Consider the following 27967-nt stretch of genomic DNA (forward strand, 5'->3'; position numbering starts at 1 on the left):
AGTATTGTTTTCATTGTTGTTTTCACACAGTAGTTTTAGAAGAGGGCTATTTAGCAATTGCTCAGAAAAGAACAATTGGGAAAGGAAGGCATCACTGAAAAAAACCCTCATCGGTAGTTTGTTGTAAATAAGATTCAGTGTAACTGTCCTAAAAACTGACACTGTATTTGCCTTTAGAAAGTTTCTACATTCCCTTTAAAGGGAGCTTGTTAAGGAGATAAAGGGGAGCTTATATATAAAAATGTTGAGGCACCGGGTTATTTTAATCACTGAAGAAAATGTGCTACTTCCAACTCACAAATATTGCATTTAAATAATTGTCTCTTCTAAGCATCTGAGCAATAACTTGAGCCTTCTCTTGTACTGTACTAACTTCAAAGATAACTGTTGTTTTCGGTGAGTGTTTTAACTTATTTAATTTCCATGTGCTAAAGGGCTGATGTAGAAATCCAATGCTGACTTTAAAAGAAAGGTTTTCCCTTTATCCTGTGCTGTCTACCTGTTCACCTCCTGATCCCAAGAAGCCACCAGCAAGGCCCGTGGTGCCTTCCTGATTGTAGCTACTAATAAACGGTTTAGATTAACTAAACGTGTTTATCTGTTGAACCAAAACATTGCCATCCGAGTTAAACTGAAAAAGTCTTGTAATTGAGGTCCTGCATATGGTCTTTCAACATTGCAGTTGAAAAGCTTGTCCTGTGTAAGTGGACTAAAAGCATTCAGTTATTTTTGCAAGACAAAGAAGGTTGTAATAATTTCTAAACTAATTTTTAAGTTAACACCATATTACTCTACATTTTCCTTTGTCTTTTTTTCTGTCTCTTTCTGACAGAGCAGTATTTTCAGCAATGTCTGTGTAAAATCCATTTGTTAATAATCCGAGAGAGTAATCTGCAAGCCATCAGTGCTCTCTTCTCCCTCCAAAAATGTTTTCTGTAAAGTCTAGCCAATAATTTTTCAAACTTTTACTGGTGTCAGGCAGCATTAGAAATTGCTGTGTGCAGTATGAAGCTGTTAACAATGCAGTTGCTCATCTAACAGGCATTTATTGTTTCCACGATTTAAATGGTTTATCTGAGCTTGGAAAAACTGCTAAAACATTTTGTCTGGCTCGCCCTAAGCCTCGTTGCAATGGTCATATCCTAAAAAACTACAGCATCCCTAGTGTGAGAAACGTTTGTCGTGCCAATGAGCAGGCCCACACAGATCCTTCAGCGAAGCACAGTTTATTTACATCCTTGCAAGAATGGGTGACCTAAGCAAGTAGGCACCCTGTAGCAAGGTGAATAACGGTTTATATTCCCTATTCCCGACGCAAAATTCCCTCCCCTGTTTCCCCACTGGCTGAGTACTCCAGGGTTTACAGCCTATCCGACGCTTCAAATTATCCTATAAGTTTCCCGCCCCTGTTTACACATTCCATTCTAGCAGTTTACTTTTTACCTTTTAAGGTAAAATTTTGACCTTTCTTGCCCCCTTGGCTGTCTTCCCAATTAACAATCTACTGGTGTCATCCTGCCCTGAAGAACAGCATAGAAGTAGCTTTGTTCGGCCTTATCTTGGGCCATAAATCCTTCTCCATGTTCAGATCCCCCAGATGGAGCCCAATTAAGTTTCTTGGCCCATAAACCACTCCAGGTGTCATTGGAATGCGTAGATATCTCTCAAACAAACAATTATCCTAACACTAAAATATATATCTCAAACAAACTATATATTCCTATATGTGGTCCTAATATAAATGTGTTCAAACAAACTATATGTTCCTAATACATATGTGGTCAAACAAACTATATCTTCCTAACACTAGAATATATATATGTGAACCAAACCAAACACTACATTTCTAACACTAGAATGCAAAATCAACACTACCATTCATTTCTAACACTAGGGAATATTTGTGTTCATGAGAAAATGAATGTTGGGATCTCTGCAAGAGAGCTTTGTGTGCCTGGTGATCCACAGCTCCTGACCCCTAAACCTGCTGCTCCACCAAGACCCAGGTTTCTGCTACAGTCACAATGTAGCTGTGATGCATCTCTATCATTTTTGGAAAGAAACCCTTGACAGTCTGTAGGAAGAAAGAAAAAGAAAGTGAACGTCATTTATGTGCAAATAGGCCTATTAAACTGGTAAACCTGAACACCTCTTCTTGTTGGGGCTCTCTTGCTGTAACTCAGCTGGGTCATTCAGTCTTCACTTGGTTCTAGTTTTAGCTTCAGGCTAGAAAAAATCTGGCTTCATAACTAAATAGTTTGTCTTACTGCCCTTTAATGCATTTTGTGAATTTTGTATTTTGAATTTTTCATATTCCAACAGACCACTGTGTATGACTTGGCAGATGTTCACAAAGATCTTTTTTTCAATGCCCTTTCAGTGTGCTGTTAGATTATCATAGTGCTTCACAGTGAAGCTGCTGACCCAACAGTTTAGAGAGATTTTTTCATGGATTTCTTGATGCATACCAGTTTTTCTACATTTCAATTACAAAATTTTATGCTGAAAAATCACTATCTGTATTACAAATTTCCTGCATATTGGAGGAATCTGGTGCTGGGTTTTCAGTTTAGGTTATTATTTTGGGAATTCAGAGTTTGCCTCCCAATTAATGTTTGGATTTCTTCATATCTTCAAATATTTTTATTTAAAAAATACAAACCCTGAACACATCAATGTAGGAGCTGGATACTGGCATGTGAAATATTTAATCATCCAATGAGATTAACAAGGTCTTGTTTAGCAATTCAAGAGCGTTTCTTCTTTCATCAAGTTTCCTGTTCCTTGGGCACTAGAGAAAAGAATGATTCTGTGCTAGCACTCAGTGTTGGTATTTGGAAGAAGCTGAAAACATGTCCCTGTGCAGGCTGGCATATAACACAAAAGCATTCTTCAGAAGCTGTGGTACTGCTAAAAAAAAATACGCATGTGACTGCTTAACCTTTTACCTTCCCTTTGGCCACTCTCTTTGGTAACTGCTCCTGCATGACTCATAAAAAGCACACACAGGGACACAAGACCGAGAGGCCCATCCCCCTGTTGCCTGCGGCTGCAGTGAAGAACCACCCTGTGCAAGGACGTGTCTTGTGTGCAAAACCGGCTGGGAAGCAAAGCTTTCAGGGCTGGCTGCTCTGGCCACACGGAAGAGGTCACTTTGCAAGTGAAGAACAAGGGGAATTGGGACTGGAGTATGTTCTGACTTTTGCTGTCTCTTCAGGAATTTTCTGTGTTCAACCAATGAGCCCTAACTGGGTTGAAGGAGTCATGTATATTTTCAACGTGGTTCTCCCAAGTAGAATAAAACCCAGTGAAATCAAATTTGATACTAAACTGCTGCAGCTGCTTAACATCCCTGACCTTCCCATTTTCCTTTCCTTGCCAAGCTAGGCCACACAAATCACATTTAAAGTTCCTTTCGCGTGGTACATGTGACATGGGCTTGTAGTGTAACAAGATTAGTTTTCCCTGTAATCCTCTTAAAATGTCCTTTCTTTGATTGTCTTTTCATCTGTTGGCGTTCTGGAACTTGGATTAATGGGATTGAGATTTATTCCACAAGTCCAGTCTGATAAAATGCTTTCAAGAATTAGTTGTCTACAAAGGCTTTTAATTTGGGAAAGAAAAAAAAAAAAAGTGTTTTAATGGTAGCTGAATTATGCAGTGTTTGGCATATGCCAAACATACTGTAAGTCCTATATTTGTATTTACAGTATGTCTGTAGACACTACTAGACAAGGAGGTGACTAAAACAAGGTAGGTTTACTCATTTCAGAGTGTATAAATAAATATCTCTTGTGGTTTCTCTAGGCTGATCTGCATAGCCCCAGCTGTATGTTCGCAGACTAACTCACAACTTGACCATGTGCCTTTTCTTGTTCTCATCACATTTCAAGCATTATCCTTGAACTGCCTGTTCCATTGATCCCACAGGGTGTATTCACCTCGCAATCAGCTTGATCTGGTCCCCATGTCACTGAGTCCCTGTTTAGTCAGTAGAAGCTTGATACCAAAGCAGCAGCTGGTTTTCTGAGGCACTGATACGACACAGTAACACTTCATACAACTCGGAGCGAGTGACTCAACAGCTCTGCCTGTATTTTACAAACAGAAAAATATCAAAGCATGAAGCAATTAAATGATCGTGAGCTAGTGTAGACCAGAGGTGCTTACAGCAGAACTCAAGAGTTGCTCAACACCTGTGTCTAGCCAAAATGATTGCCCTTCTGATGGCACAACTGGTGCGTGGCTTTCTGCCTTCCCCCACTCATCCCCATACCTCCTAAATTTTTATTCCATTTCAAACCCATCTCCTTAGTTAGTCTTATTCTAGTTTCCACCTCTCCCGGAAGGTGCTGGGTAGGGGGTTACGGCTGCAGAACATCTCTGAATCATCTGGTGGCAGCCCCTGCTGTACAGCAACCACCAGGGAGGGATTAAACGCTGTGCTTGGCTGACCTTTCTCAACACGGAGGTTTACGGGCTGCGTGCAAGAGTGTAGGACACGGAAAATACCTTCAGTGTGTATTCAAGGGTATCATGTGGCAGATCTCCACCACACACGGATGACTGGATTCATACCCCATTTCCAAGGTGAATTTATAGCTATAAAATCCCTGCAGACAGCAGTGCTCAGGTTACATGCCAGGCTGTTCCAAGACCCCATCCTCTGCTCCTTTTCTCTCAGTGGCAACTACTTCACACGATGCCATTTGCCCGTCTGTGGCCACCTGAAAGCAAAATAACCGCCGCCGTGCCCTCCAGTGAGCAGGGCACATCTCCCCAGCGACAAAAACCTGGGCCGCACATCAGGGGGCCGGGCTGGGAGAAACACAGCGGTGCGTACGAGCAGCCCCGCTGTTAAGTGTCTTAAGAAGAAAGTAAGTTTCTAAGAAGAAAATAAGGAGAAAACCAGCTTCCTAAAGCCGTCCTGTTGACGGAGCGAACCGGCCCCGCGTCTCCTCACAGGGACGCCGGGCACCGGCGCGCGCCGAGGGCGGGAAGGGCGCGCGCCGCCATGAGGGGAAGGCAGCCCGGGAGCTGCGCGCGCCCCGTCCTGCCCGCACCGCGAAATGGCGGCTGGGCCGGGGCGCCCCTCACGCCTCCGTCGGCTCCCAACCCACCGGAGCGGCGAGCACAGGACCCGGCCCTCCGCCTCCCCAGGAGCGGGAAGCCCTTCCCGAGGGAGGAGGGAAGAGCGGAAAGGAGGGCAGAGCGGAGAGCGACTCCCCCCGGCCGCCGCGGGGCGCCGCCCAACATGGCGCCGGCGCCCGCCCTCCCGCCTCAGCGTGGGCAGGGCCGGGGCGGGCCCGCGGCTGCTATAAAGGGGCTCGCGCGGAACCCACCGCCCTCTTGCTCCGGCGTGGCTGAGGTGAGTGCAGGTGTGGGGCTGGGTTCTGGGGGCGTTCGGGGCCTCGTGGGTCCGGGCATTTCCCTTTCTGGTTCTTGGCGGCCCTTCCTGCCTGAGCGGGCTTCTGGCCGCCGGCGCTGCCTTCCCCCTCCGTGCCGACCGCGTGGGCTGGCGGCTAGGCCGCCTCTATGGGGGCTCGGCCTCTGGGGCCGCGTCCCCACATGTTTTTCTCTGAGCTTCCGTGGTGTTTCTCGAAGAGCGGCTTCCCGGGATCGGCCGGCGGAGTCGGAAGCGTGGTGCGGCCCGGGGGCACCCGGGAGCCCGCTGGTGTAGGTGATGACGAATTCTTTCCCCGACAGAGCGACAGTGTTGATTTCTCACTGTTCAAGCCAAATCTTGTCTGATGCACCAGCGGGAAGCGCCGCTTTGTCCCACCCAGTTGTGGGCCCGGCGCTGACTCTTCCCTTTGGCTTCACTTCCAGGATACTGCGAAGGCAGAGGGTGTCGGGCCTCTGGCGTGCGATGGGGGCAGTTGCCTGGTTTGCTCTGCCATGCCTGAGTCTCTGGCAGGTGAGAATCGTAAGTCTTCTAAGTAACTTTGTCACTAGTTTAAAATAGATACATACTTTCTTTTTCATAAGAGTTTCTGAGTTGCTTTTGCAATGCTTTTGTTAGTTGGTGTCCATGGGAGCTGAACAGATGTGTAGGTTTGACCGCTAGCCTGGCCGCTGGAGCTGCCAGCAGAGAGGGTTTCCTCTTGCAGAAAGCCTCGCAGCCAGGCCCTTTGTGCTTCGGCTTAGTCCCAGTGTGTGCAAGGTGGCGGGTCCAGCGTGGCAAGATAATCTGCAGCTTGGGAAGGGCGATGGGCTGGCAGCTCCCAGCCTCGGTGGGTGCCCGGTGGCCACATGGCTGGGGAGCGGCCCGTGCTGGAAGCACGCTGCAGCCCTGGCCAGGGGCGGTGCTGCCCCCGGGGGCGGGTGAGCCCTGGAGGAGGGGCTGGGCTGCCCTGCACTGCCCCTCGCTGGTAGGTGTGCAGTGGTGTTCAGGGTCAGGGCTGTTCGTGGCCACGCTGGTCCCTCTGCCTGGGCTCTGGTGACTGCACAGCATTTACTGCTGCCTGTGCGACCTCCCGTCTTCCCGCTGGGGAGGCGGAAGCCTCGCGTGGCCGTAAAGGCTGAGTGTGCAAAAGTGCATAACTTGCTGTCTCTTCCTGCCTCCTTTCACTATTGTGTCTGTCCTGGCTGCCTTAAGCTCTGCTTCAGAAGCCCTGTCCGTCGATGTTGCCTGAGCTTTTGCACCTCTTCATGTGTCTTTTGAGCATGCTGACTAGTCAGCTCTTTAAAGGAAGAATTTGCATTGAATTCACTCGTTGACCACGGGTCTGCTAGGGGAGGTGGGAGTGTGGCATAGCTGAAGTGGGTGGGCAACCATGTAACTCCTGGGGGCTTGCTGGTGTGAGAGTTGATAGTTTTTTCCCTGCCAGAGCAACAGTGTTGATTTGTTATTGGTCAAGCAGGGAAGTGCTGCTGTGTTCCATATCCTGGCAGGGCCTGGTATGACTCTCCTTTGGCTTAACTCCTAGGGCTCTGCAAAGGCAGAGAGGGTGTTGAGACTCTGGGGAACCTGATGTGATGGCTCTAGCTGGCAGTGATGAAAGCAGTTACCTGGTTTGCTACACCACGCCTGAACCACTTTCAAGTAACGATGGTAAGTCCATAAAGAAACTGTTCAACACTTTTAGTTTGAATTTAATTTTTAAAAGGCGAATTAAATACTTTTCTGCAAGGGAATTACTTCCGAAAGTCTTTGTCCCTGGAGACTTGACTGATGTGTAAATTTGAGCATTGGCATAAATGCTGTAGAGGTGAAAACAAAGAGGTTTTCCTTGTGCAGAAACGTTGCAGCAAAGTCCTTTGTGCCTCTTGTTGCTCCTATTCCGGCATGTCCAAAGTGGCAGATGTGACTAGTGAACAGGACAAGGAATCTGTAAGCTGTACCAATGTGGGCTGAGCTGGAGCAGGATGGTGGTACAGCTCTGTCCTGTTAGTTTCCCTGATGCATTGTGTTCAGAGAGCTCATTGTAAGGATACCCTTTGTAGAGATGTGGGTGATCTGCTGCTCATAGCAGCTGCCCCAGTAAGGGACAGGAACCATCCTAGCTGAAGTCTGTCCCTTTGGAAGAGAGGTGTCTTTCCATCTTTTCTGCCCTCACCCCTGGCCAAGGGAGTGTGAGGGTGGCCATCTGTGTGCATGGCTTTGCCACTTCCTGTGCCATTAGTTCACTCATTCTCTGTGGATCTGCTGCGGTAGGTGGGGAGTGTGACACAGCTGCTGTTGGTGTGCAGCCCTTGACCCCTGGGGACTTGCTGGTGTAAGTGATGACTTAATTTTTTCCCCAGCGGAACGACAGTGTTGACTTCTTGCTGTTCAAGCCAGGTCATGTCTGATGCACCAGCAGGGAAGTGCTGTTGTGTGCCACAGTTTGACAGGGCCTGCTGCTAACTGTTCCCTTGGGCCTCACTTGTAGGGTGCTGCAAAGGTGGAGGGGGTGTTAAGCGTCTGAGAGTCTGGATGCAATGGCTGTAGCTGGCAGTGATCTGTCGTGTGATGAGGGCAGTTGCCTGGTTTGCCCCCACCATATGTGCCCCTCCGGCAGGGGAGAATGGTAAGTCTTTGATCCAACTTTTTTCCTGGTCAAAATAAAAAAAAAGGAAAAGAAGCCTGGAAATGTCATAGATTTGTAGATTTGAGCATAGCAGCAAGGCCGTTCTGAGTGTTGAACTTGAGTATCAACATCTGTTGAAATACTTACACTTCCCTTTACCATCTTCTGCAAGATTTAATACTTGGCTAGTTGTTATGGACACAAAGATTTTTCAAATGTAATTGCCTTTTGCTGTACAGCTGAAGAGCATCTTGTCATGATGACTTCAGACTTTTTTCCCCTGCCAAATTGGCAGTGCTCATGCAAGTTTCTGGTTTAGCCAGATTGATTCCACAGCTGCAAGATTCAATTCTTCATGTGGCTTTACGTTGAGGCTACATGTCCTTGTACTTCTGTTGCAGGAACCTACATGTGTGTTGCGTGCTTTGAGGGCAGGCAGCGCTGGAGGGAGCTGTCTGCATGTCTCATAGTAACACTGAGTTTGTAATGCTGTCTGACTGCCTAAAAGACTTGAGCAAATGTGAAAGAATTCCTGCTTTTCAGAAGATTTCTTGACAGGTTTTAGTTAATCTTTTAAGACACAAGCATAGCCTTTTTTGTTTACCCCAATTAAACTGTTTAAATGAGGTGCTTCTTAAAGAGTTTGAGAGTTTTTCTTCTGTTTTTCTCTCCTCCCCCTCGCCCTGGTCCTCCGATTGGGAAGTTCTCAGTGCTTTGGAGAAGTGTGGGTGAAAGTCAGCTTCCAGAAATTTATGTTTGCAAGACAGCAGTTGCTTTTGGTGTTCTTTCTTCCTTTTAATTTTTACAGAAGATGAGTGATGTGTGACATCTGAAAACTTGGTTGTATGATTAGGATTTCACTAGTGCTCTAGAAAATGTGCTTAACAGAACTTCACTGCGTTGGATAAATGGCTGTTGTCACTGGCTTCATTCAGTTACAGACTTGTGCTGCTGTGAGGTGCCTGTTGTGCAGCTATCATCATGTCAAACAAGGCTGAAGTCTCCTTAGTAGCCTGTATCTGTGAAGAGCATAAGTGACCTTTCTACATAGCACTCTTGAATTCAAAAGGAGTATGAGTGGTCTGTGTCAGATGGTGAAGCTGGTAGAGCTGGCCAGATAGTTACTCTGGCACTTGGCTCAGTCAGCTGCTGCAGGTTTTTATCAAGTACAGTAAACTCCAAAAGCTCCCACAACACAGTTTTAAGAGTGCATCCTATTTGGGGTGCCTGGCTTTTGCTGTTTTTAGAGAAGCTGTCTAATATTTTTGGGGGAAGTGTTTGAAAGCTATGTTTGCTATTTGTGGTAGAGTGGACTGACAATGTTGGCTGTTTTTTTGACAGGTTGGGATTTGTCAAGTTGTCCTGGGACCTGCTGTGATATCAGTGTACTAGCAGAAAACTGTCTTATGCTAATGGTGTCCCTCCATGCTGCTGCCTGTGATCCCTTGTCCAAGTTACAGCATTCACACCACACTGCAACAGCTCTGGTCTTTTCTCAGAGCTATCAGGAAGGATAAATGGATGTCTTGCCAGATGAAGGGTGTTATATTTTTTCTTTTCCTTGTTATGAGGCATTTGACCGTGATGGATTCTGGAACTTCCTGCTGTTTAATGTAGTGGGATGCTTTTGTCTGCAAGGGCTGCATTCACCACTTGACAGCTAATGTTACCCTACCATAAATAAGGAAATCTCCATAGCAATTGACAAGTATGTGACAATGACCTTCTGTGTAAGGAGAGGGGAGGTTGAAGTCTTGGCCCTTCCTGGTTTTCCAGAAAGCTTTAAATGTATCATTGGCAGTGTGTAAATTGGGGAAGGGGCATCTCGGATGTTGAAGTGAATTGTCTGTTTCTGTACTGTTATGGGTGTATTTTTAATAAAATCTGAGTACTGGGTTAATTCACCTGGTGACTGAAATTCTCTTTACATGCCTTAAACAGCTATTTTCTGTATCTCCTAATGGTTTTTAGATGTTGGATGATAACGGTGCTTGTGTAATGATTACTTCTATGGAACTACCTGCTGGTTCAACATCTGGGAGGAAGGGACATGATCTCATGGCACCATAGCTTCATGTACCCTGATGTGAAAGTGCTTGGCTGAGACTTGTGGCTGTTGCTGTGCTGCGGGAAGCATCACTAGGGCACAGTTGCCCACCTAACAGCTGGGTGCTAAAGGTCAGGTTGGTAACAGGTCTGACCCCACGTTTGGACAAGGGCTTCCCTTTAGCTTCTCCCTTAAATACTGTGGGGAGCAGTTGGTGTAAAAACATGATCCAGTGGGGATTTTGGCTGACCTGGAAAAAGGTGTAGATTGGTGTGCTCCCAGATAAGTCACTGGCTTCACAAATTCTTCCATGTGTGAGTCTCCCAGAAAAGTGACAGTAGTCTGGGAAGGAAAGGAAGCTGATGTCAGGTTCATTGAGGATTTGGATGTTTCCCTTGTGCAGTGTGTTTAGCTGGCAGGAATGACTGCTTCTGGCTGGAGAGATCTAGTGACATCTTCCTTCAGACCCTGCAGCCTTCCCCTGGATGTTGCTTGGCAAACTTCCAGGTTTGCAGAGAAAGAAAATTGTACATGAGTACTGAAGCAGGGAATTGCTGAACAAAACAAAGCTAAAGGTTTTTCTAATACTGGTTTCCTAACACCAGAGAGGTAGTCAAGAGCCCTAGGACTTGCTGCTTCCTGTAACTCACTTGCATATAGCCCAGATTGACTACACAAATTTGATCTCGGTAGGGATGAAAAATCTTGTATCAATCCACCTGTGCCCTGTGGCCTCTGCACACGTAGATGGTTGAACAGTGGTGAGTTGGTTGTGCAGGGAGGGAGAATGCATTCTTCATCTGCTGTGCTTTGCAGTCATGAGCAGTGTCTGCATGATGCACAGTCAAATAGGCCTTGGCAGATGCCTCATTTATCTGGTAGCATTTGCACACCCCACTGGCCATGCAAATAAAGTAATTGGCTCCTTCAGATGAAACTGGTGTGAAGATTGGGATGTATATTAACCTGCAGTGTCTCGGGTAGCAGGTTCAGATTCAAACCCCAGACCTAATAATGGAAGTAGGTATTCCCATGTGCTGCTGTTGGGAAGTAGCACAGCAGGGACGTGCATTAGCAGTGGGGTTAAAAACCAATCCCCCTGCAGCCTTATTAGGTTCCTGAGGAGCTGGGCTGCCTGGCAGCTGTTGAAAGTTCCTGTGTTGTTAGTTCTGGGCCTGAAGAAGCCTCTACCTGATGGGTCAAACATGGTAAATACCAAGTGAGAGACTGCTGCCTGGAGGCTGGGTGCACTGCAGGACCTGCAGTGCTGGCTAGCCCAGCAGTGACACTTCAGATTGAAGTAAGCTGAAGGGTAAAGGTGAGGCATGGATAACAGGCTGAGGAAATGTTAATCGTTGTGAAAGGAATAATTTCCTGCAGCATTTGAAGTATTTACATTAAAAAAACCCAAAGCATTTAAAGTATTAGTGTTATCTTTATTGATAGCAACAGCCTAATTAATATTATAATGAACTGGAAGTTATTTTAAGCAACTACATGTTCAGAAAGTATCTCTGCTACTTTCTGTGTGAATAACAGTTTTGGTCATTTTGGGAAGGGATTTGGTATCTGAACTGATAGTGACCTTTGGCATTTATGTTTAGTAGAAGATGGCAGTCCTGGAGTTAAAGCTATTAATCAGCATTTAAAGCAATCTGCCATTAAACTGGCTAGAGCTTTTTCATTCAATTAATGTAAGCAGCATAATCTCTTGAAGCAACATATTGATGAGGGATCAGAACTGCTGCTAATATAATTATTTTCATAATCTAATGAGAATACCTACCAGCAAGCATAGTTCAGGGAGTAGAGTGCTGGTTGTGGGAGCTGCAGAGACATGGAACATAGAGTAAGTAATTTGCATGTTTTATCATCTCTCCAATAAAAGTCACTCAGGTCAGGATGCAAGCACTGCTTCTATTGCATATATTGCATAGAGACGGAAGGCAAAACTGTCTGAAGATAACTGGTTCATTGTAAGCAACCCTCTAGTCTGGTTGCAGGGGCTGGTTGCTGGAGGAACTGAACTGCATGGAATGAACTGAGTCTGGAGATCTCTGGCCTGGCAGCTGTAGAGGGTGCTGTGTGCATGCGTTGTCCGAAGCTTTGTAAGGGCCAGATGGGACTTCTGCTTCAAACTGTCCATTTGTTTGAGCTGTGTGTAAGTAGCCAGGATGCTTTCACGTTGTCACTATAGCACTGTGCTGTAATAAATCTCTGAACCAGTGGTCATTAGCTTATCTGCAAGAACAAGTGTGACAAAGTGGAGACAGATCCTAAAAGTATTATCTGAACTTGACAGACTTCTGTTTAGAGGAGTAGAGGTGGAGATAGGCTTTTGGTTCAAATTTAAGCAATTTACAGCTTTCAGATTCAGAGCTGTCTTTGGCATTTGTTGCCCCATTGCTTGCCTGACTTCTGCAGGCACTGGTGAACTTCTGAGTGTGTCTGTTGGGTGTTGTCAATGAGAAGACAAAAGCCAGGAGATATATTTTGGCCAAAGACTGACAGCTTTTTTTTTTTATCTGCACAGAGAGCTCCCTACTAGCTCTCAGGGGCTGGCAAAGGATATTGACAGAATGCTCAGAGCTCATACTCTGCTACCGTGAAGTGGCTGAACAGGGCAGTGAGGACAAAGGAAGGATTGTCAGTTCCATGAGTTATAGCAGGAACAGAAAATGCTGTATATACTTCTTTAGCTTTCTAAAACTGAAATCTGTAGTCACTCACTAGGCTGGTATGTTTAAGCAAATGTTTACTTTTCTCAAACAGCTCTGTTTCTTGGTGCCATGAGCATTTGAGAGGAAAATAGCACAGATTATTTCTCTGTCTGATGTTGCTTTTAATAGACATGTTTTTGTATGCAATGAGAAGTTTAACATTTATATTCCCAAAGACCCAGGGATCTTTTTGACTGCATGGTGATTATTACATTCTTTTTAGACCCATCTGTTAAGCAGCTGCATTAGCTTATGAGGTAGCACTCTTTGCCCCCTGCTACCTACCAGAGACTTGTGTTAAAGCTGCCTTCTAGATTGTTCCACAGTAAATTAAACTCTGGAGAAAAGTGCTGGAGATGGTTCTGTCCATGTTTACAGAAACAGGTACTCTGAGATCTGAAGAAATTCTCTACCTGTTTCTCTGATATGTGCCAATGTGAGTCTAGCAAGGACTGGATGTAGCCCCTGCCTCAGGCCTTCCAGTGACTGAAAGGGGCTCAGGTCTTATGTGGATAGGAAATACCTGACAGCTTGCAGATAGGAACAGGATTGTCTTGTTAAAAATACTCTTTGTGCTAGACCAGATTAATGGTGTAAAAAAGCAATTCCATTCCCTAAGATTGATTTTGGTTCATGGGAACAGGCTCAGGACCATTTTGTCTTTGTTACCTGAGAATCTGCCTGATTTTGTTAGTGTTATATTTAGAAAAATGTCCACTGGATACTCTGCACTTCACTGTGCCTGTCGCTCTCTTCAGTTCTGAATGCTGTGGCTGGGTCACCTTGAAGGCTTCCCTCCAGTGCTGCAAATAAGTTTGACTTCCTTAGTCTTAAAGCAAATATTCAAGCCCAGGGACTGCCCTAATTTCTCTACTTTCACAGACTCCCTTGGGTTCATGTAACCTTCCTCAGCAATGATGTGCAGGGCCAGAGAGACTTCAGGAGGTGTGGTCTCTGTGCAGCATTGACTGCACAGAGAAGCAAGGCATGTTTTCCAGTGTGAACAGGGTGGCAGAGGTCCTTCCAGCCAGCTGAGGAGGCTCATCTGGTGCATGAGGGTGGTAGGTAAGCAGATGCAGCCCCACATGGTGCTGCTTGTCCAGATGGATTCCCTGAAGCCTGTTCTTGGAAGCTGCTGTCTGAAAGTGGGGTGGAATGTCAGCACCCAGGGGCTGGCTCAGAGTAGTACATAGAATCACAGAATCTTAGGGGTTGCAAGGGACCTCGAAGATCATCTAGTCCAACCCCCCTGCCAGCACAAGTGTGTGCCAATGCACTTTCTGCTCCACATGTGATTGCATTTCCCACCGTGGGTGGCCCTAATGTCTCCGATAGCCTACTGCTTCTGGTTCAGGGCTGCTCTTTAATTGAAAGGGTGAGGCTTGTGCTTTTGATCCTCCCACAGATACTGGAATGCTTGCACGTTGGTCCAGGATAGAGCCTGGCCTGTAGGCAGTAGCTAGCTTCTGGATACCATTTCTCAGAAGAAACAGTAAGATTTACTTCTGCCCCTGTTTAGCAGCTTGGAGTATGTGCACTTTTTGTGCTGCAGCAATTGTAGACATTGTCTTTCCCCACCAATTTCCCCAAATCCAGCTGGAGAATTTAATATCCTGTTGATGAAGAAGGATGGTTATCTCATGCAACTGGTTGCAAACCATCTGCAGGCTCATGAGTGTTGCTGTAATTGTTTTATGTTACACTAGCTTAGTCTCCATTCATGTTTGCAATGATGTGCTGGGTACCAAAGTGGTGTTGAAGTTCTCATGAGGCTGCTGCCAGTAAAGGTAGGTAGCAACATTGGTGGGGTTAGAGGGATGATGATGAGGTCTCGTGTCTCAAAATTAATTAGTGAGCTGGTGAATGTATTTACATGCAAACCTGGCTTTTTTTTCTAGCAGAGCTGAGCAGGTGGAGCTGGTATTGCATAGCCCTTTGGCAGGAAGGCTTGGTGAGGAGGGGGTCAACTTCTGAGTCATCTTCTTGGTTTATAAACTAGATACAAACCTGATTCTGCAGTTCTTTTTCTGCCTTATTTTTTTCTTGCACTGGAGGAAAGTACTTGCAGGAATAGTGCAGAGCAGGGGGGAAGCACAGATGGATTTCCTCAATGACAGCAGAATCAGGGCTGTGTGTGACTGCTAGAGTTGTGGCACAACTGCTGGGTGCAGGGTTCACCGTGGTATGTGGACTGGATGCAACAGGCACAAAAGATATCACAGCCTGTTGCCCAAGAGCTGTGATGCAGCCTTATCCTTCCAAGTGGCAAGTGGGTGTCTCTCTTACTCTGTCTTGCAGGCTGCTGGAAGTGGTATTGATCTGTTTTCCTCACTGCTGTTTTTTCTTCTTTTTTTCTTTATACATAAGGGAAAGGTCAGTGTCTTCCATGGAACTGGCTTCTCCCCGTTTGAATTGTGACAGGGGAATCTGCCAAAGACATCTATCCATGGATGAGCATAATGATTTTCCTCGGAAAGCTCACCCTTATCTGGATGTTGTCAGATATTCCCTCTGTCTGATGATGGGAGTCTGTCCATCCATCACAGCATTGTTGTTCCCCAAACTTTGGCTCAGGAGCCAAGAGGAGGAAGATATAAAGCTGCATGGGAGGTCTGCAATGCTAACACAAGACAGGATCTTTCAGGCCTTCAGGAATGCATCACTGGGTTCAGCCATGGGTGAGAGGCTTATTGGTGAGTTGTGGTTTTCTGTAGGTATGCCTGATCCTTAAACCTCTATAAGATCTTTGAGGGATGGTGGGGCTAGTAGCCCTGTAGAAAAAAATGGTAGTGATGGAAGTGTTAGAAGGATCTCATAGGGTTTATTGATTTTGATTTTCATTTCTCTCACACTTGGAGCAAAGACCTCAGGAGCTGGAACAGCAGGAACAGTCCCTATGTCCTGGGATATGTGTATGTGTATGCATGGTGCTCTGGCTCTTGGCATCTGCGGTTGTAACTTATCCAAGTTGCTGTCAGAGTTAGTTGTGAGTTGTCTAAAGCAGAGCAGTTGGCAGTCTTAACTTTTCTTGTAGAAGGAAAAATTGGTTGTGGCCCCTTTGGATCATGTTGCAAAGGACAGTGTAATCCTGATAAGAGTTGTTACTTGGGTCAGCACCTGTGTTTTTATGCTAACATGGTCCAGATTTATGCTGGTATAATGGTAAGGAAGAGCCTAAGGGGAAACTGCAAGAGGGGATCTCTCCAGGAAGCTCAGCAGCTGTGTAAAACCTCCAGATTAGAAGAGGGCTAAGACAAATTTTCTTTATTGCAATAGTGAATCTGGTCCCTTAGCAACTGCCTTATAATCCTCATGTCATCTTATTCAGAGGACTGTTATTATGAGAGCACTGAGCATGTGGAGGTGGAAAGATCTCATAGGGTGAAATTATTTTGCTTTGTTTTTTCCTTCAAGGTGCTGGTTAAATAAACAGTAGTTACAGTTTCCCCATAGCTGAGCTTTTTGTTCCTACGTCAAGGCAGTGGTTGTAGGTAGGGGGTTGGTTTCATCCTGAATTTTGGTAAAATGTTTTACTGGGCAAATATAATCCATGGGGGGTTTTCCGTGGTAGCCTCTTCATCTGATCCTACTTCAGTAAGAGTAAAAATAACACCTCATGCTTTAATTTCTTTTCCATTTATATTGTTGACACAGTGAGTCCATTGGAAAAGGGTTTGTGCAGCCTGGAGGCGAGCCCTATAAATGATATATAAGGAAAGAAGCAATGTTGAGCTTCAGACAACTCCTAACAGACTGACCACGTAGGCCATATTGCCTGCAGAAACAGGCATTGGACATCTAATGTGCGTTGTCAGCCTGTTTGCTGTTGCATGAACAACCAAGTTATTTAACACATATATGTGGAAACTGGTTGAATTAGGTTATTTGATTGTTTACGTATTTCTGCATGAACAGTGAGCACACAGCACACAAGTGAAAGACCTGCCAGGGAAGGGCATGTGATTTTGAGGTTGAAGTAGTTTTGAGTTTTGAGTAGTTGAAGCCACTTACGTGCCTCTGTGTCTAAATGTCTGTGGTTGACCTGCTTGTTCCAAGTGTTCCTTCTATACTAGTGGAGATCTGAGATAGAGATAAGGAACCAAAATTAATGCAATTCATCTCCAAATTAGATATTCTTCAGATTTTTTTTTTTGCTGTAAATGTGTTCCTCAGTGTCTTGGCTACAGCTATTCACGTAATTGTGCCCAGCCCCTTCAGTGAGGGCATGGCTGCATGGATGGGGTCAGACATCAGGAAAGCCTTTGTGGATTATTTTTTTTATCCATCTCCCTTTTCAAAGCACTGAGCATCACTGTGGGTTCAGTACATTATTATCAACATGATTATAATTTTTAGTACCTGAATTCCACACGTTGAAGCTTTCTCTTGACATTGTGGTGCTTGTGAGCTGTGCTTGTGGCTCCCTTTCCATTGACAATACTATCAACCATTGTTATCAGCAGAGATACAAAGGGAGTATTCAGTGATAGTATTGAGGTGATTTAGGCTTATATTGCTAATTTCTTGGAATCATTAGGAATGTTGTTAAAAATCCCTTCAGAATGTCATCATTTTAAGTCTAGTGACCTCTTTTTGTCATCCAGTTTTCTCCTCCTGACTGTTTTCTTTAGGCTGTGAGTCAGTGTTGATGGTAATGCTATGCTGCAGATGGAACAGAAATGTACAGCACTTCTATTAATTTTTAAAGTAACTTGGCAGGGTCACAGGTCCATGGAAATAGAGTTTTGGGGAAAAAAACACAACCAAACCACAACAAAAACCCTCTTAGCTTGTTTTGTGTGATGTGTTAGGATAAAATCCTTGTCCAGCTGCAAAGTCTGTAGACACTCTGGTTATTCAGCAAAATGTATTCCTTTACTACCCCTAGCACATTTAATCTCAATTTAAAAAAAATGGCTAGTGATCTGTAGAAGATACATAGGGGCTTGTGACCCACATCCTGCAGGCAATAGACTAAAGGGCAGATCCTGCCAGAAGACCTGGAGAGTTGGATTTGGTAGTCTGCCTGTGTAAACTTGTTGTGAGGTCCCAGGCAAAACCAGTTCAAAAAAACCCAGAAGGTGCAGTTAATCTGTTTTCTCCAAAGCTTAGCATCCTCTGCATATATCACTTAAAATTTCCATGGTGTCTTAATTGTGATTTTCATCAACAAAAGAACACACCTTCTGATGTAACAGGAAACTCTTGTTTTCATGCCATTATCTTTACTGATAAGAAATAAAGGACTACCATACTGCAGTCTTCTGAATATGCTGTCTAGAAACATCTGCTGAATTGTTTTAGATTAAACTTTTTCTATCCCTCATTTTTCTGCAAGCCATTTGGAGGTCTTTAATATGCTATTTTCTACAGTTATTGTAAGAAAAATATAGCAAGTTTCTTAGCAATGAAAACTAAATTCAGAAAGGAAAAATAGGGTTTTTTTTAGCTGTGAGTAGATTAATTTATCCTGAGTTTTACGCTGCGCAGAAGGACAATATCCATTTCTAATTGTCTCTTTTAGGAAAATAATTGTAAAAAAATCCCAACAAATCAAAATACCTTTGTTTTTGTAGATTTATCAGTTACAGAAAATAAAGATGTTTTAGTTGTTTCATCTTGATCTTGTAAGTAGCCACTTGTGAAAAAATAAAGGGGCCTGCATTCTGGCCTATGCCAAGTTGTAACTGTTGCCTTATGGCTGAAGAGGAGATGGTGGCCAGGAGTCCAACGCTTTTATGTTGAAAACACAGTAGCCAAAGTGATAGCTTATGTGGGACTAACGATGTGATGATGACTGGTAAGACTGATCTTGTGTGGTCTGAACTGGATTTCTGTTTCTGGGGTATGTGTGCACTTGTTTCTCCTGTAGCATCTCATGCAAACTTGGAGGTTCTTCATAGCAAGGGAATCATGGTCTGTGCTAAAGCAGACAAAAAGTTCATCATCTGGTTGAGCCACAGATCCTTTGGAATGAGGAAAGACCTGCCGGGAGAAGTCCCAGAGAAGGGAGGAAGGGATGCCTGCCTGCTGCTCCTGGAGCTATCTCAGTGTGGTGCAAGCTTCAGGAGAAGCATGCAAGGACTGAAGGAGGAGGCAGTTGTCTGTGGAGGCAGCTGGTGAGAGGATGAGAATGGAGTTAGTTTGGGAGGAATCTGAAAAGTGAGGCACTGCTTTTGATTTAATGTGGGAGAGGGTCATTTAGCTTGAGGAACTGATAGAAGATTTTAGGATTGTGTTACTTCTGCTGGAGAGTGTGCTTTGTCATGGGGTTATTCTGGATTTAAAAGATTCCCACTAATGATTTCTGGAGTCAGGTGTTGCTCTGGGCCTTCATGGACTAGGGGAAAATTCCAAGTTCAACATGAATGCAAACCTGTTTAAGGCTATTCTGCTAAAGGGAAGGAAAATGCCTTGTTCATAGGGTCCCTCCTTGTGGCTCAGACTCTGACAAATTGTTCCTTTATTTTCCCTTAGGAAAAGAAAACTTAAGTACCAGGTTCAGAAAAGATGGCTGGTTTCCTTTCCTTTTCCATGGGAAAGCAAACACACACAGAGAAAACCACTAAAAGCTTTTTATTAAAGTATTAATCTTTCCTATTTTCTAAATAAGACTTCTGACCACTTTGAACCTTCTCCAGCTTTCATTAAAGATAATAGCTTTTTAATGACAATGAGTTTGTTTTCTTGATGCCCTGGGGTGAGTCATAGCCCTGCTCTCTGTGGACAGATAGTATGTGTTGGGGTTATGCAGTGGCTTTTGGCAGAAAAGGCTAATGCTTGTGTGCTCTGTGCCCGCGGCCACATCTGAATGAGAGGAGTGGGACTTCCCTACTTATAGCCTGGCATTCCCCCCATGGTCTTATAATGCAGCATTATATATGAGAGAGGAGAAAGCAGAATAAGCACATCACATGTCCCACGTGTTACAGTCTGCTGGAGGCATAAGTTTCTGCTGTTGAGATGAAGCTTTTATCAAGGGTGAATGCTTTTGGGGTTTAAATTCAAGAATGTTTGTTCAGCCATAACTGCTCTATGGTGGTGTGGAGTCAGTTGGCAGTACCTTAAGAGTCTGCATCTTGGGGACAAAACTGGTGAGCTGAAAAACAGCAGATGCTTTGGCCCTAGCTGGTCATACAGTAAGGCTCTGGAGAAGACTGCTGTCCTCTGCTAGTGCAGAGGTTAGTTAGCAAGTCAAGTTTAGGACTATTTAGTTCAATGATCTTCTCTACTTTGGCAAAAAAGCAGAAGAATTTCAAATACATGGGCTCAATCTGATTTTTCTTCAGAAAAATCTCTGAATCTTGCTTGGTATCAACTCTTTTCCCATGTCTCTTTGTGCTAAAACCTAGTAGATGTGTACAGAAGGGGAATGCTGTTTAAAGGCATTTTTATTTCTATCCTAAGATCTCAAAGGACTACAAAGGAGGAACACTGTGCAGAATTGGAAACTCCTCCAAACAACTCAATGTTAGGATCCCTGCAGATGTATTATTTGCTTATGGGTCCTTATAAAAGAAGATCCCACCTGAATCTTTTCTCAAATAAGCCTTTTCTAAGATGTAATGCTTAGTCTTCCTCCCTTTCCTGACCCCCCAACACTTTTTTTTTATTTATTATGGCTTTATGCACAGGATGCCTGGGGTAAGCAGGCAAGCATTTTAAGCAAGCAGGAGCAGGTGTGAAAGTAAATCAGTGAGCTCTTCTAGTTCTTATTATTCTTTTGAGCTTGTCAAAATAAAAAAGCCTTAATTCTTGCATTAGGATATTTTCACATGTAAGACTCCTTTTTCTCAGCATTAAGAACTTACCTGTCTGTGTGAATTTGTCTTAATTTCAGCCTTAAGTGCATGAGTTCAGGCTGTGAGTGGGGTGCATGGGAAAGCAAGACCAAACAGTGATGACTTTTTTTTTTTTTTGTCAAAGGTTGGTTAACCTAAAGAAGGACTCAAGAGGCAGCATCTGTGAGGTGAGTGAGGAACTGGATGTTAGAAATACAACCATAGCAGAGAGATCAACAGAGGAGCTGCTGCAGCAGCTGTGGCACCTCTTCCTGACTCAAGCTGCTTGCCAGGCAGCGCCTCCTGGCAGGGTGATTCCTCATTCTGCAGGAGAGATGATTAAAGGACAAGGAAGTAGGAAGTTGATAATTTGTCCCTGCATTTCTTCGAAAACATTGAAGTTTCTAAGGGTTTCTCTGCTTCCTTGCTGATATTTAAAAGCTGAGAACGATGTTACTCTGTGCAACTGGAATTCCTCCTGTGTTCCTCTATATGCAGCAGGATATAGTCTGTTTAGAGCCACCTGTGCTCAAACTCACCAGCAAAGCCTGGAAAAGTGTGCCCTTGCATGCTGTCAGCTCTGAGCCTGAGATAGCAAAGGCAGCAGACCACAGAACAGACTCTGCTGCAGAAATAGATTTTCAGGTTGGTACCTGTTCACAGCAGCAGCAGTGTAGGTGGAAATACTGATCTTTGCCTTCTTGTGGATGGATGTTGTTGCCAATGCTGTTGATCTGTCATGCTCTGGAAAGCTTGTGTGAACTGGTGGTGCTTTTTGCTGAAATACAATGAACAAGCAGAGCATCCCTTGTGATATCCTTGGAGAAGTGTTTGAATAGGTTGGCAGCCAGCTCTCCTGTGGCATTCACATATCTGTAGAAATCAGCTCCAAGAAATCAGATCACTTGGTTGGCTACTTTCCTCCTATGCTTTTACAGACTTGGCTGTGATAATGGAAACTAAAATCAGACACTGTAAACCAGAAACTTTTTTATAATTTTTTGGTCCTGGATACTGATATCTCAGCTCATTTCCTTATTGCTGGAATGCACAGGAATCCAAGTCCTGCACAAGGGACATGAAGTGCAAGGGGCTGTACAAACAACAAAGAAAATACTACTATCCTAATGCATTTGCAATGTACATATAAATTATCAGGTGACAGAGGCATAGAGGCAAAGGGGTGAACGCTTGGGAACAGGGTAAATTCTATTTAAAAATTAGGTGAATCCTAAGCACACTACGTAATATTTTTTCCTTTTTTGGGGTGTGGGGAATGTTATGGCAAAATAAAGGTTAAGGGGCTGGTATTGGGTAATGTTCCCCATTCCACAGATGGGTGGATCAGCTTGTGGTACAGGCAGGGACACTTATTAACTATCCAGACTGAAAGTGAGAGTACGATTCCCTTTGTCCCTGGAAAGGAACTTTACATCTGTGACAACCTCCCGCCCCTCAAAAGTTAATGAAGGGAGCAGGAAGGCTTCTGGGAACTGAGTCAGTGGCAGCTCCAGCACAGTGCAGCTTAATTAAGTGAAAGAAAATGATCAAGAGGACAGGAGCCCTGCATGGCCAGCTGGAAAGGCAGCTGGGCTTGAACAAGCAGATAAGCTGTGGTTCCACCTGCCCTAGTGAGCTGCCTCTTGATGTTCCCTATAGCTTGAAAGGCACGATCTCCACTGCCAAGCATAGCTGTTCTGCTTCTGAACCTCTCCTTGTTAGATGGACTAACTACGTTTCATTCTGTAAAACACCTTCTTGGCTCCAGTATTCCTCATAGAACCAATAGTCCTGATTTTAGACTCAGCAATTTTCTTGCAAGAAAACTGTTGCTGGGTTGATATATGGTGTGTGCCATGTTTTCCTTGGCTTCTTTAGCATTTAACCATCTTTAGAGTGTATTGGGAAAAAAAACACACACACACACACCCCCCATCCCAAATCCTCTAGGGCTATGTCAAATCAGAACAAGGGTTTCAGACTGGGAATGTGAAATGAGCAGCAAAGTTTACTCCCAAGAACTTTTAGGAAGGGGGGGTTGAATATAAACTCTACTGAGCAGTCCAGACCCAGATCCAGTTTCCCTAATAGTGCAAAGTCAGTTAAAATTGCAGTCTTTAGGAGGATGCAAATGCTAATTTTTATTCAGTCAGTTTTCTGTGTTTCAGAATAATGTGAGTGTGTTCTGCCTACCCCAGCAATTGTTGGCAGGGGGACTTGGAGCACGGCAGCACCAGTGCTGGAAACAAGCCACCTGGAAGTGTTCCCTGTTTCTGCCCCCTGGTCAATTGTGCAAGGGCCTCACAGGCCTCTGGTTTGTGTTGAGTAATTAGCTGAGTAATGCAGTCTTCCTGTTCTAGAGCAAGAATGACACATACATTGATTCAATTACTTACCCTATGTCACATAGTGACTCACTGGCAGAGGCAGAAATTAACACCTAGTATCATTGAATTCCTGCTTTCTAGACCCCATGGTCTCTTATTTCTAATACTCACCTCTTTGCTTTCCTGGCCTTTTTGCCTCTTGCCCACTGCAGGACTTATTACATGTGCCATTTCCAAGGTAGCAATATCTTGACTGCTGCCAAGAAAGAGAGACCTCTGTCCTTTGCTTACAGACTTCTATGGGTTCACAGAGAAGCTAAAGTTCCTTTTATTTCTTATCTTGGGAACGTTTTACCATGCTGTGCCTGAGCTGGTGAGGTGCCAAGTCTCCTCTGCTCCCATACCTCCAGCATTGCACATGATGGTGTTAGCCTGCTGGCTAATACTGTTTTGTGTTTTTCTAGAAGCATCTTTGCTGCAGCCTCCCTGAAGTGGGAACACTCTGCCCATATGCACTGTTAGCACAATAGCATAATCAGTTGCAAATAACCAGTGGGTGGGTTTTATAAATCCCAGTTCAGTATTCAGCAAGGTATAACATCTGTTGTGATCAATATTTTAGAACAAGTTTGTTTGACAAAAAGTTACAGTAAAGCCTTTAGCTTCCTGCCAGATATCTGAATAATCCACCAGAGTGGCTCTAATCACTTTAAGCTTCTTGCATTAGAAAGTAAGCAAAAAATTCAAAGTAATTCTGTAGGAAGGCAATATAGCCAGCTGGATAGTGTTTGCTTCAAGCTGCTGTACTGGGAATGAAGTACTTTCAGGTTTTAATGGCTCCTGAGGTATGCTGGAGTCAGATCTGGCAAAAAAAATGGTCTCATAATTTGTTTTTGATTATAATCCTATAATTTGGCAGGTGAATGCTAGCAGTCAGTGCAGAAATTGAACTCTTTAGTTTTAAAAGCTTGCAGAAATGGAACTCTTGGCTGCATGGGTATCATGAGGTGCCACGAAGGTTAAGGCAAAGAAGCATTATGGTAGTGTCAGATAAGTGAAGAATACTTCTGTCAGGAATAGCTGTTGCTGTAACTGTTGTTAGGCACCGGGTACAGCTGCCCACGCTGTGCAGCACCTGGCAAAGGCAGCCCAGGTCCTGCCCCGGCAAACCGGCCCCTGTGAGGCGGGGGGAGCGGAGTCTGCTCGGGATGGAGACGCCGGTGACACCGAGCGGCCCCGGGCCGGGGCGGCCGCTGCCGTGTTGGCTCCGCCGCAGCGTCCCAGACCCGCCCGGCCCGCCCCGCTGCCTTCCTTCGCTCAGTGGCGGGGCCAGGGTAGGCGGGCCGGCTCTTTCTCCGGCGCCTTTAAGCCGGCTACCGGGCCGGGCTGCGGGGAGCGAAGGTGGGCAGAGGCAGCGTGCCGCTATGGCGGGGGGCTGCCGCTGGGCCGCCGTGCTGGCCCTGCTGGTGCTGCCGGCCCTGCCCCGCCGCGCCGCCGCCGGCTGTGCCGCCCGGGGGCTGTGCTGCCCGGGCCGCGACCCAGCCTGCCTGAGCCAGGGCTGGCGGCCCGACGGCTCCCACGGGCCCTGCTTCTGCGACCAGGCGTGCGCCCGCACCCTCGACTGCTGCCACGACTATGCCCAGGCCTGCCCAGGTGAGTGGCCGGCGGGGCCGCAGCTGCTCTCGGGTTCAGCTGTCCCGTCGGCTTCCCGAGCTGACCCGCACCTGCTGCCCTTGGGGCTTAGGCTGCCGTTAAAAGCGCTGCCGGGCTCTGCTTCACTCGTGGGGACAGCAAGAGGGAGCAGGAAGGGATGCAGGTGGCCGAAGGAGGGATGCTGCAGGCACTTCGTTCTCCATCTGGGTTGTGGTTCTTGGAGATGCTGCTGTCCCCCTAGGGCAAATTGCTGGCAGGGCACTGCGTGTTTGTGCAGGACAGAAATGGGAAACGGGAGTTTCCTGAATGAGTCAGTATCCCCCGAACCCTTTCCCCTCTTGTGGATTGAATTACTATGAACGAGATCAAATCTGCTGCTCCTGTTAAACCACACATCCCTGCAAAAGGCGTTGACAGCTGCAGCATGTGGCTGCAGCCCCAGCATTCGATCTGGTGAGAGCCTCAACCACAGCATTGTTGATGCTGAGGGCTGGGGCACAGCAGCACTTCCTCCATAAACAGCATCCTCAGTCTTATCTGTTCCTTTTTTTTTTAAACCTGCATAGCTGTGCCTCAGCAGAGTTTTGCTCTAGGCAGATGGGCAGACATTCCTGTGATTAAATTACTTTTTCTTTCAAGGAGAGCAGTTGAGTGCTCCTTCAGAACCAGTGTCTGAACCCTGCTGCATTTGGCAGGCATCAGGGATAACTGGGGTAGGGAGGAGCCCTGGGTGTCTGTTCTTCACAGTACAGAAGAGCAATAGGAAAAATGCGTTTGCAGGCCCTTGTTACATACACCTCGTGAGGGGATAGCACGAGGGCAGGCTCAGTTCCCCGTCTGTGCCGGGCACCTTCGCAGCCGTTCCGCTGTCACCGCTGCAGCCTTCATTTCCCAGCCTGGTGCCATCCTGTGGCTCGCCGGAGGAATAACAGCATCGTGCTTAGGGAGGTCTAGAGAGAAAGCTCGTTTTGTGTAGGATGAGGTATTTCTTGTGATTAATTTGTGCTGGATGTACGGGACTCAGTTCTGCTGTGACTTCTGTTGCCTTCGAAGCTTGGCCTTTTTTAAGTTGTTTGTTTTTGTTTTTTTTCCTGCCACTGAAGAGCTACCTATCACATTGGCTGGTAAAGCAAAATATTAAGGCAAAGGTATTAATATCTGAGGCCAAACAAAACTGAAAAGAGCAGAAGATTCTGATCAAATGAGATGCACAAAACTATAATGTTGGGTAGCCTGCAATCCCATGGACAGGTTTGTTTGGTGTGGGGTTTTTTTTGTGGTGCATTGCTGCGTATGTGAAATGTCTCAATTACTTAGATAATTGATTTAATTCCTAATTTTTGGTTTAAAAAGCTGTTTGTAGTGTCTTTAGACAAAGAAAAAAAGCTATAGGATTTGAAAGCTCTTCCTAAAGTTTCTGAAGACAAGGGCAGTTTCAAATGAGGTTAGTGCAGTAATTAGGGTTTATCTGTGTTGCAGATACAGGTGGGATGTTGAATGCTAAAGCAAGACTTCAGCTGCTTTGAGGGCGAAGCTGAGGACTTTAGCGTGGTAGATACTGTGCAAGAGCAAGTAGGGATGCTCAGGGCTGTGAAGATTTTGCAAGCATTACTTCATGCAAGTTCCCTGAATTTAAAGTCATGATTAATATCCTCAAAATATTTTGGGACTGGTTCCAGCACATATGAAGTGGAAGCTATTGCATTGTGTTTTGCTTCTTGAACTCAACTCCAGCCTGCCATAGAATGGTCCGAACTCCGTGGCTGGTCATCATTTGCCATGTGACATCTGACCAGAGAAGTCTGCCTGAAAGGTCTACAACACACCCTGTCTTTCCTCCTCTTCTCTTACCACTCAGTTTCAGTTCATTTCTCAGTTCCTTGGTGTGGGTTTGCAGGGGAGGCTTGCTGTGATTGTAGCTAGAGGGAGATGTTTAGCCCCATCTAGACTAGCCTGAATGTCTGGAGCTTCTGAGCAGGTAATTTCCTGGGAGCAGACCTACTAGAAACTGCCCAACACAACTGTGGGACAGTCATGAAATAAGGAAGGCTGTGTGGAAAAGTGTATTTTCTGCAGAAGGCTCATCACTTGCATCATTTCTGTAACCTTCCATGTTGCTGTGTGTTGCTCTTCCTCCAGTCAGCCCCTGCGTCGTGTCTCAGTGGAGTGGCTGGAGCAGCTGTGCAGAGCCTTGCAAGACAACCTATCGAGTTCGGAGGAGGCACATCATCCAGGAGCCCAGGAACGGAGGAGAGCCATGTCCTCCTCTGGAGGAGAGAGCTGGCTGCGTGGAGTACTGGACTCAGCAAGGAACAGAGTGCAAACAGTCCCTGAGTATGTCCACTGGAAATATATAATTGTCTGGGTGATCAAAGGGAGGATTCTTGTTTGGGTCAGCAGAGCTGATCTTTCTTTACTGTATTTGAAAAGAGTTGTTTTCAGATACCAGCATGTTTGCTCTGGGCTTATCTGGTGTATCTAGACTTCCTGGGACAGCACTTTAAAAGTAGTGCCTGCCATTTGGAGTGATCTGCTTTGTTTAAAAAGTGAAATATTACAGATCTGTTGTGATCTCACTTATACAAGTGTAAATCTCTGGCAATTTTGATAGACTTTGTAGATTTATGCCTGTTTAAAACTTCTGTAAGTGGGTGTTGAGCACTTTTTTTTTTCTTATATATTTTTTATTTTATGAGTCATCTAAAAAAACTCATGAAGGAGCAATGCTCATCAAAGACAAGGTATGACTTCTCTGCACTGAAGCAGAGTGCAGGCAGAGAAGACCTTCAGCTAGTTTCTGGAGAAAAAGCCTGATTTCAGTTTGTTCAGATGAACTTTTCATTACATACCTTTACTGATTTTTAGAAGAACTGGTTGACATTTTTGCTGGTATTTGGGGGTCAAAATCTGTCCAGTCTGAATGCTGGCTATAACTGACTACTTCAAACCTGTGGAGAGTTGATATGAATATGAAGTGAATGTTGCCTCCTCTTTCTGTCCTTTGGGTGTGCCTGTTAAGCAGGCTTACTCAGGCAGAAATCTGACGGTGGTACGGTTTGTCTTTTCCGTGAAATGGTTGATGGTCATAGATAATATGAAAATACAAAGTTAGAATTGTTTTGTCTTCTGTTGAAGGTTAACCTAGATGACATTAAAGGCCCATCTTCACTGTTTTACAAACATAAACAGCCTTGGTGCAGTATTGCCACTTACACTATGTATTCTTTCTCTTTTCTATGCACAGTCCCAGCATTAATAACAACAGGAGGGTTTGGAAAAGCAAGGAAAAAAAGAGCTGCAGGTGATGGCAATGAAAGAGCAGGGTAAGTTGGAGGCTCAGCACAAGGGCTTAGTCATATTCCACCTTCAGTGTTTTCTAGTTGCAGTTCTGGGCCCAGCTTTTTGCTGGTGTTTCGCAGCAGAAGGG

At 45.3% G+C, this 27967-nt stretch overlaps 1 protein-coding gene and 2 non-coding genes across 7 annotated transcripts in view; all 3 read left to right on the plus strand.

The window, feature by feature from the left end:
* Window positions 1–5428: 5428 nt before the first annotated feature.
* The window catches only part of LOC127390990 (somatomedin-B and thrombospondin type-1 domain-containing protein-like), a 50233-nt gene continuing 27694 nt past the window's right edge, over window positions 5429–27967 (plus strand). For 3 of the 5 annotated variants that reach the window (XM_051633226.1, XM_051633227.1, XM_051633228.1), the window contains exons 1-3: window positions 24251–24540; window positions 26680–26874; window positions 27785–27863. In XM_051633226.1, coding sequence (XP_051489186.1) covers window positions 24312–24540; window positions 26680–26874; window positions 27785–27863 — 503 coding nt within the window. In that variant the 5' untranslated portion in view covers window positions 24251–24311. Of the gene's footprint in view, window positions 5918–6929; window positions 7055–7874; window positions 8013–9353; window positions 9913–24250; window positions 24541–26679; window positions 26875–27784; window positions 27864–27967 lie in introns of those variants that run through there. The other 2 variants (XM_051633229.1, XR_007890985.1) reach the window with 2 other exon arrangements.
* On the plus strand, window positions 5671–5760 carry LOC127391173 (small nucleolar SNORD12/SNORD106). Its single transcript, XR_007891009.1, has one exon. It is a non-coding gene; the product is annotated as a small nucleolar SNORD12/SNORD106 (small nucleolar RNA).
* LOC127391172 (small nucleolar SNORD12/SNORD106) lies at window positions 7713–7803 on the plus strand. The gene has a single exon (XR_007891008.1). It is a non-coding gene; the product is annotated as a small nucleolar SNORD12/SNORD106 (small nucleolar RNA).

Source organism: Apus apus, chromosome 15 (assembly GCF_020740795.1).
Source record: "Apus apus isolate bApuApu2 chromosome 15, bApuApu2.pri.cur, whole genome shotgun sequence".
Lineage (NCBI taxonomy): Eukaryota > Metazoa > Chordata > Aves > Apodiformes > Apodidae > Apus > Apus apus.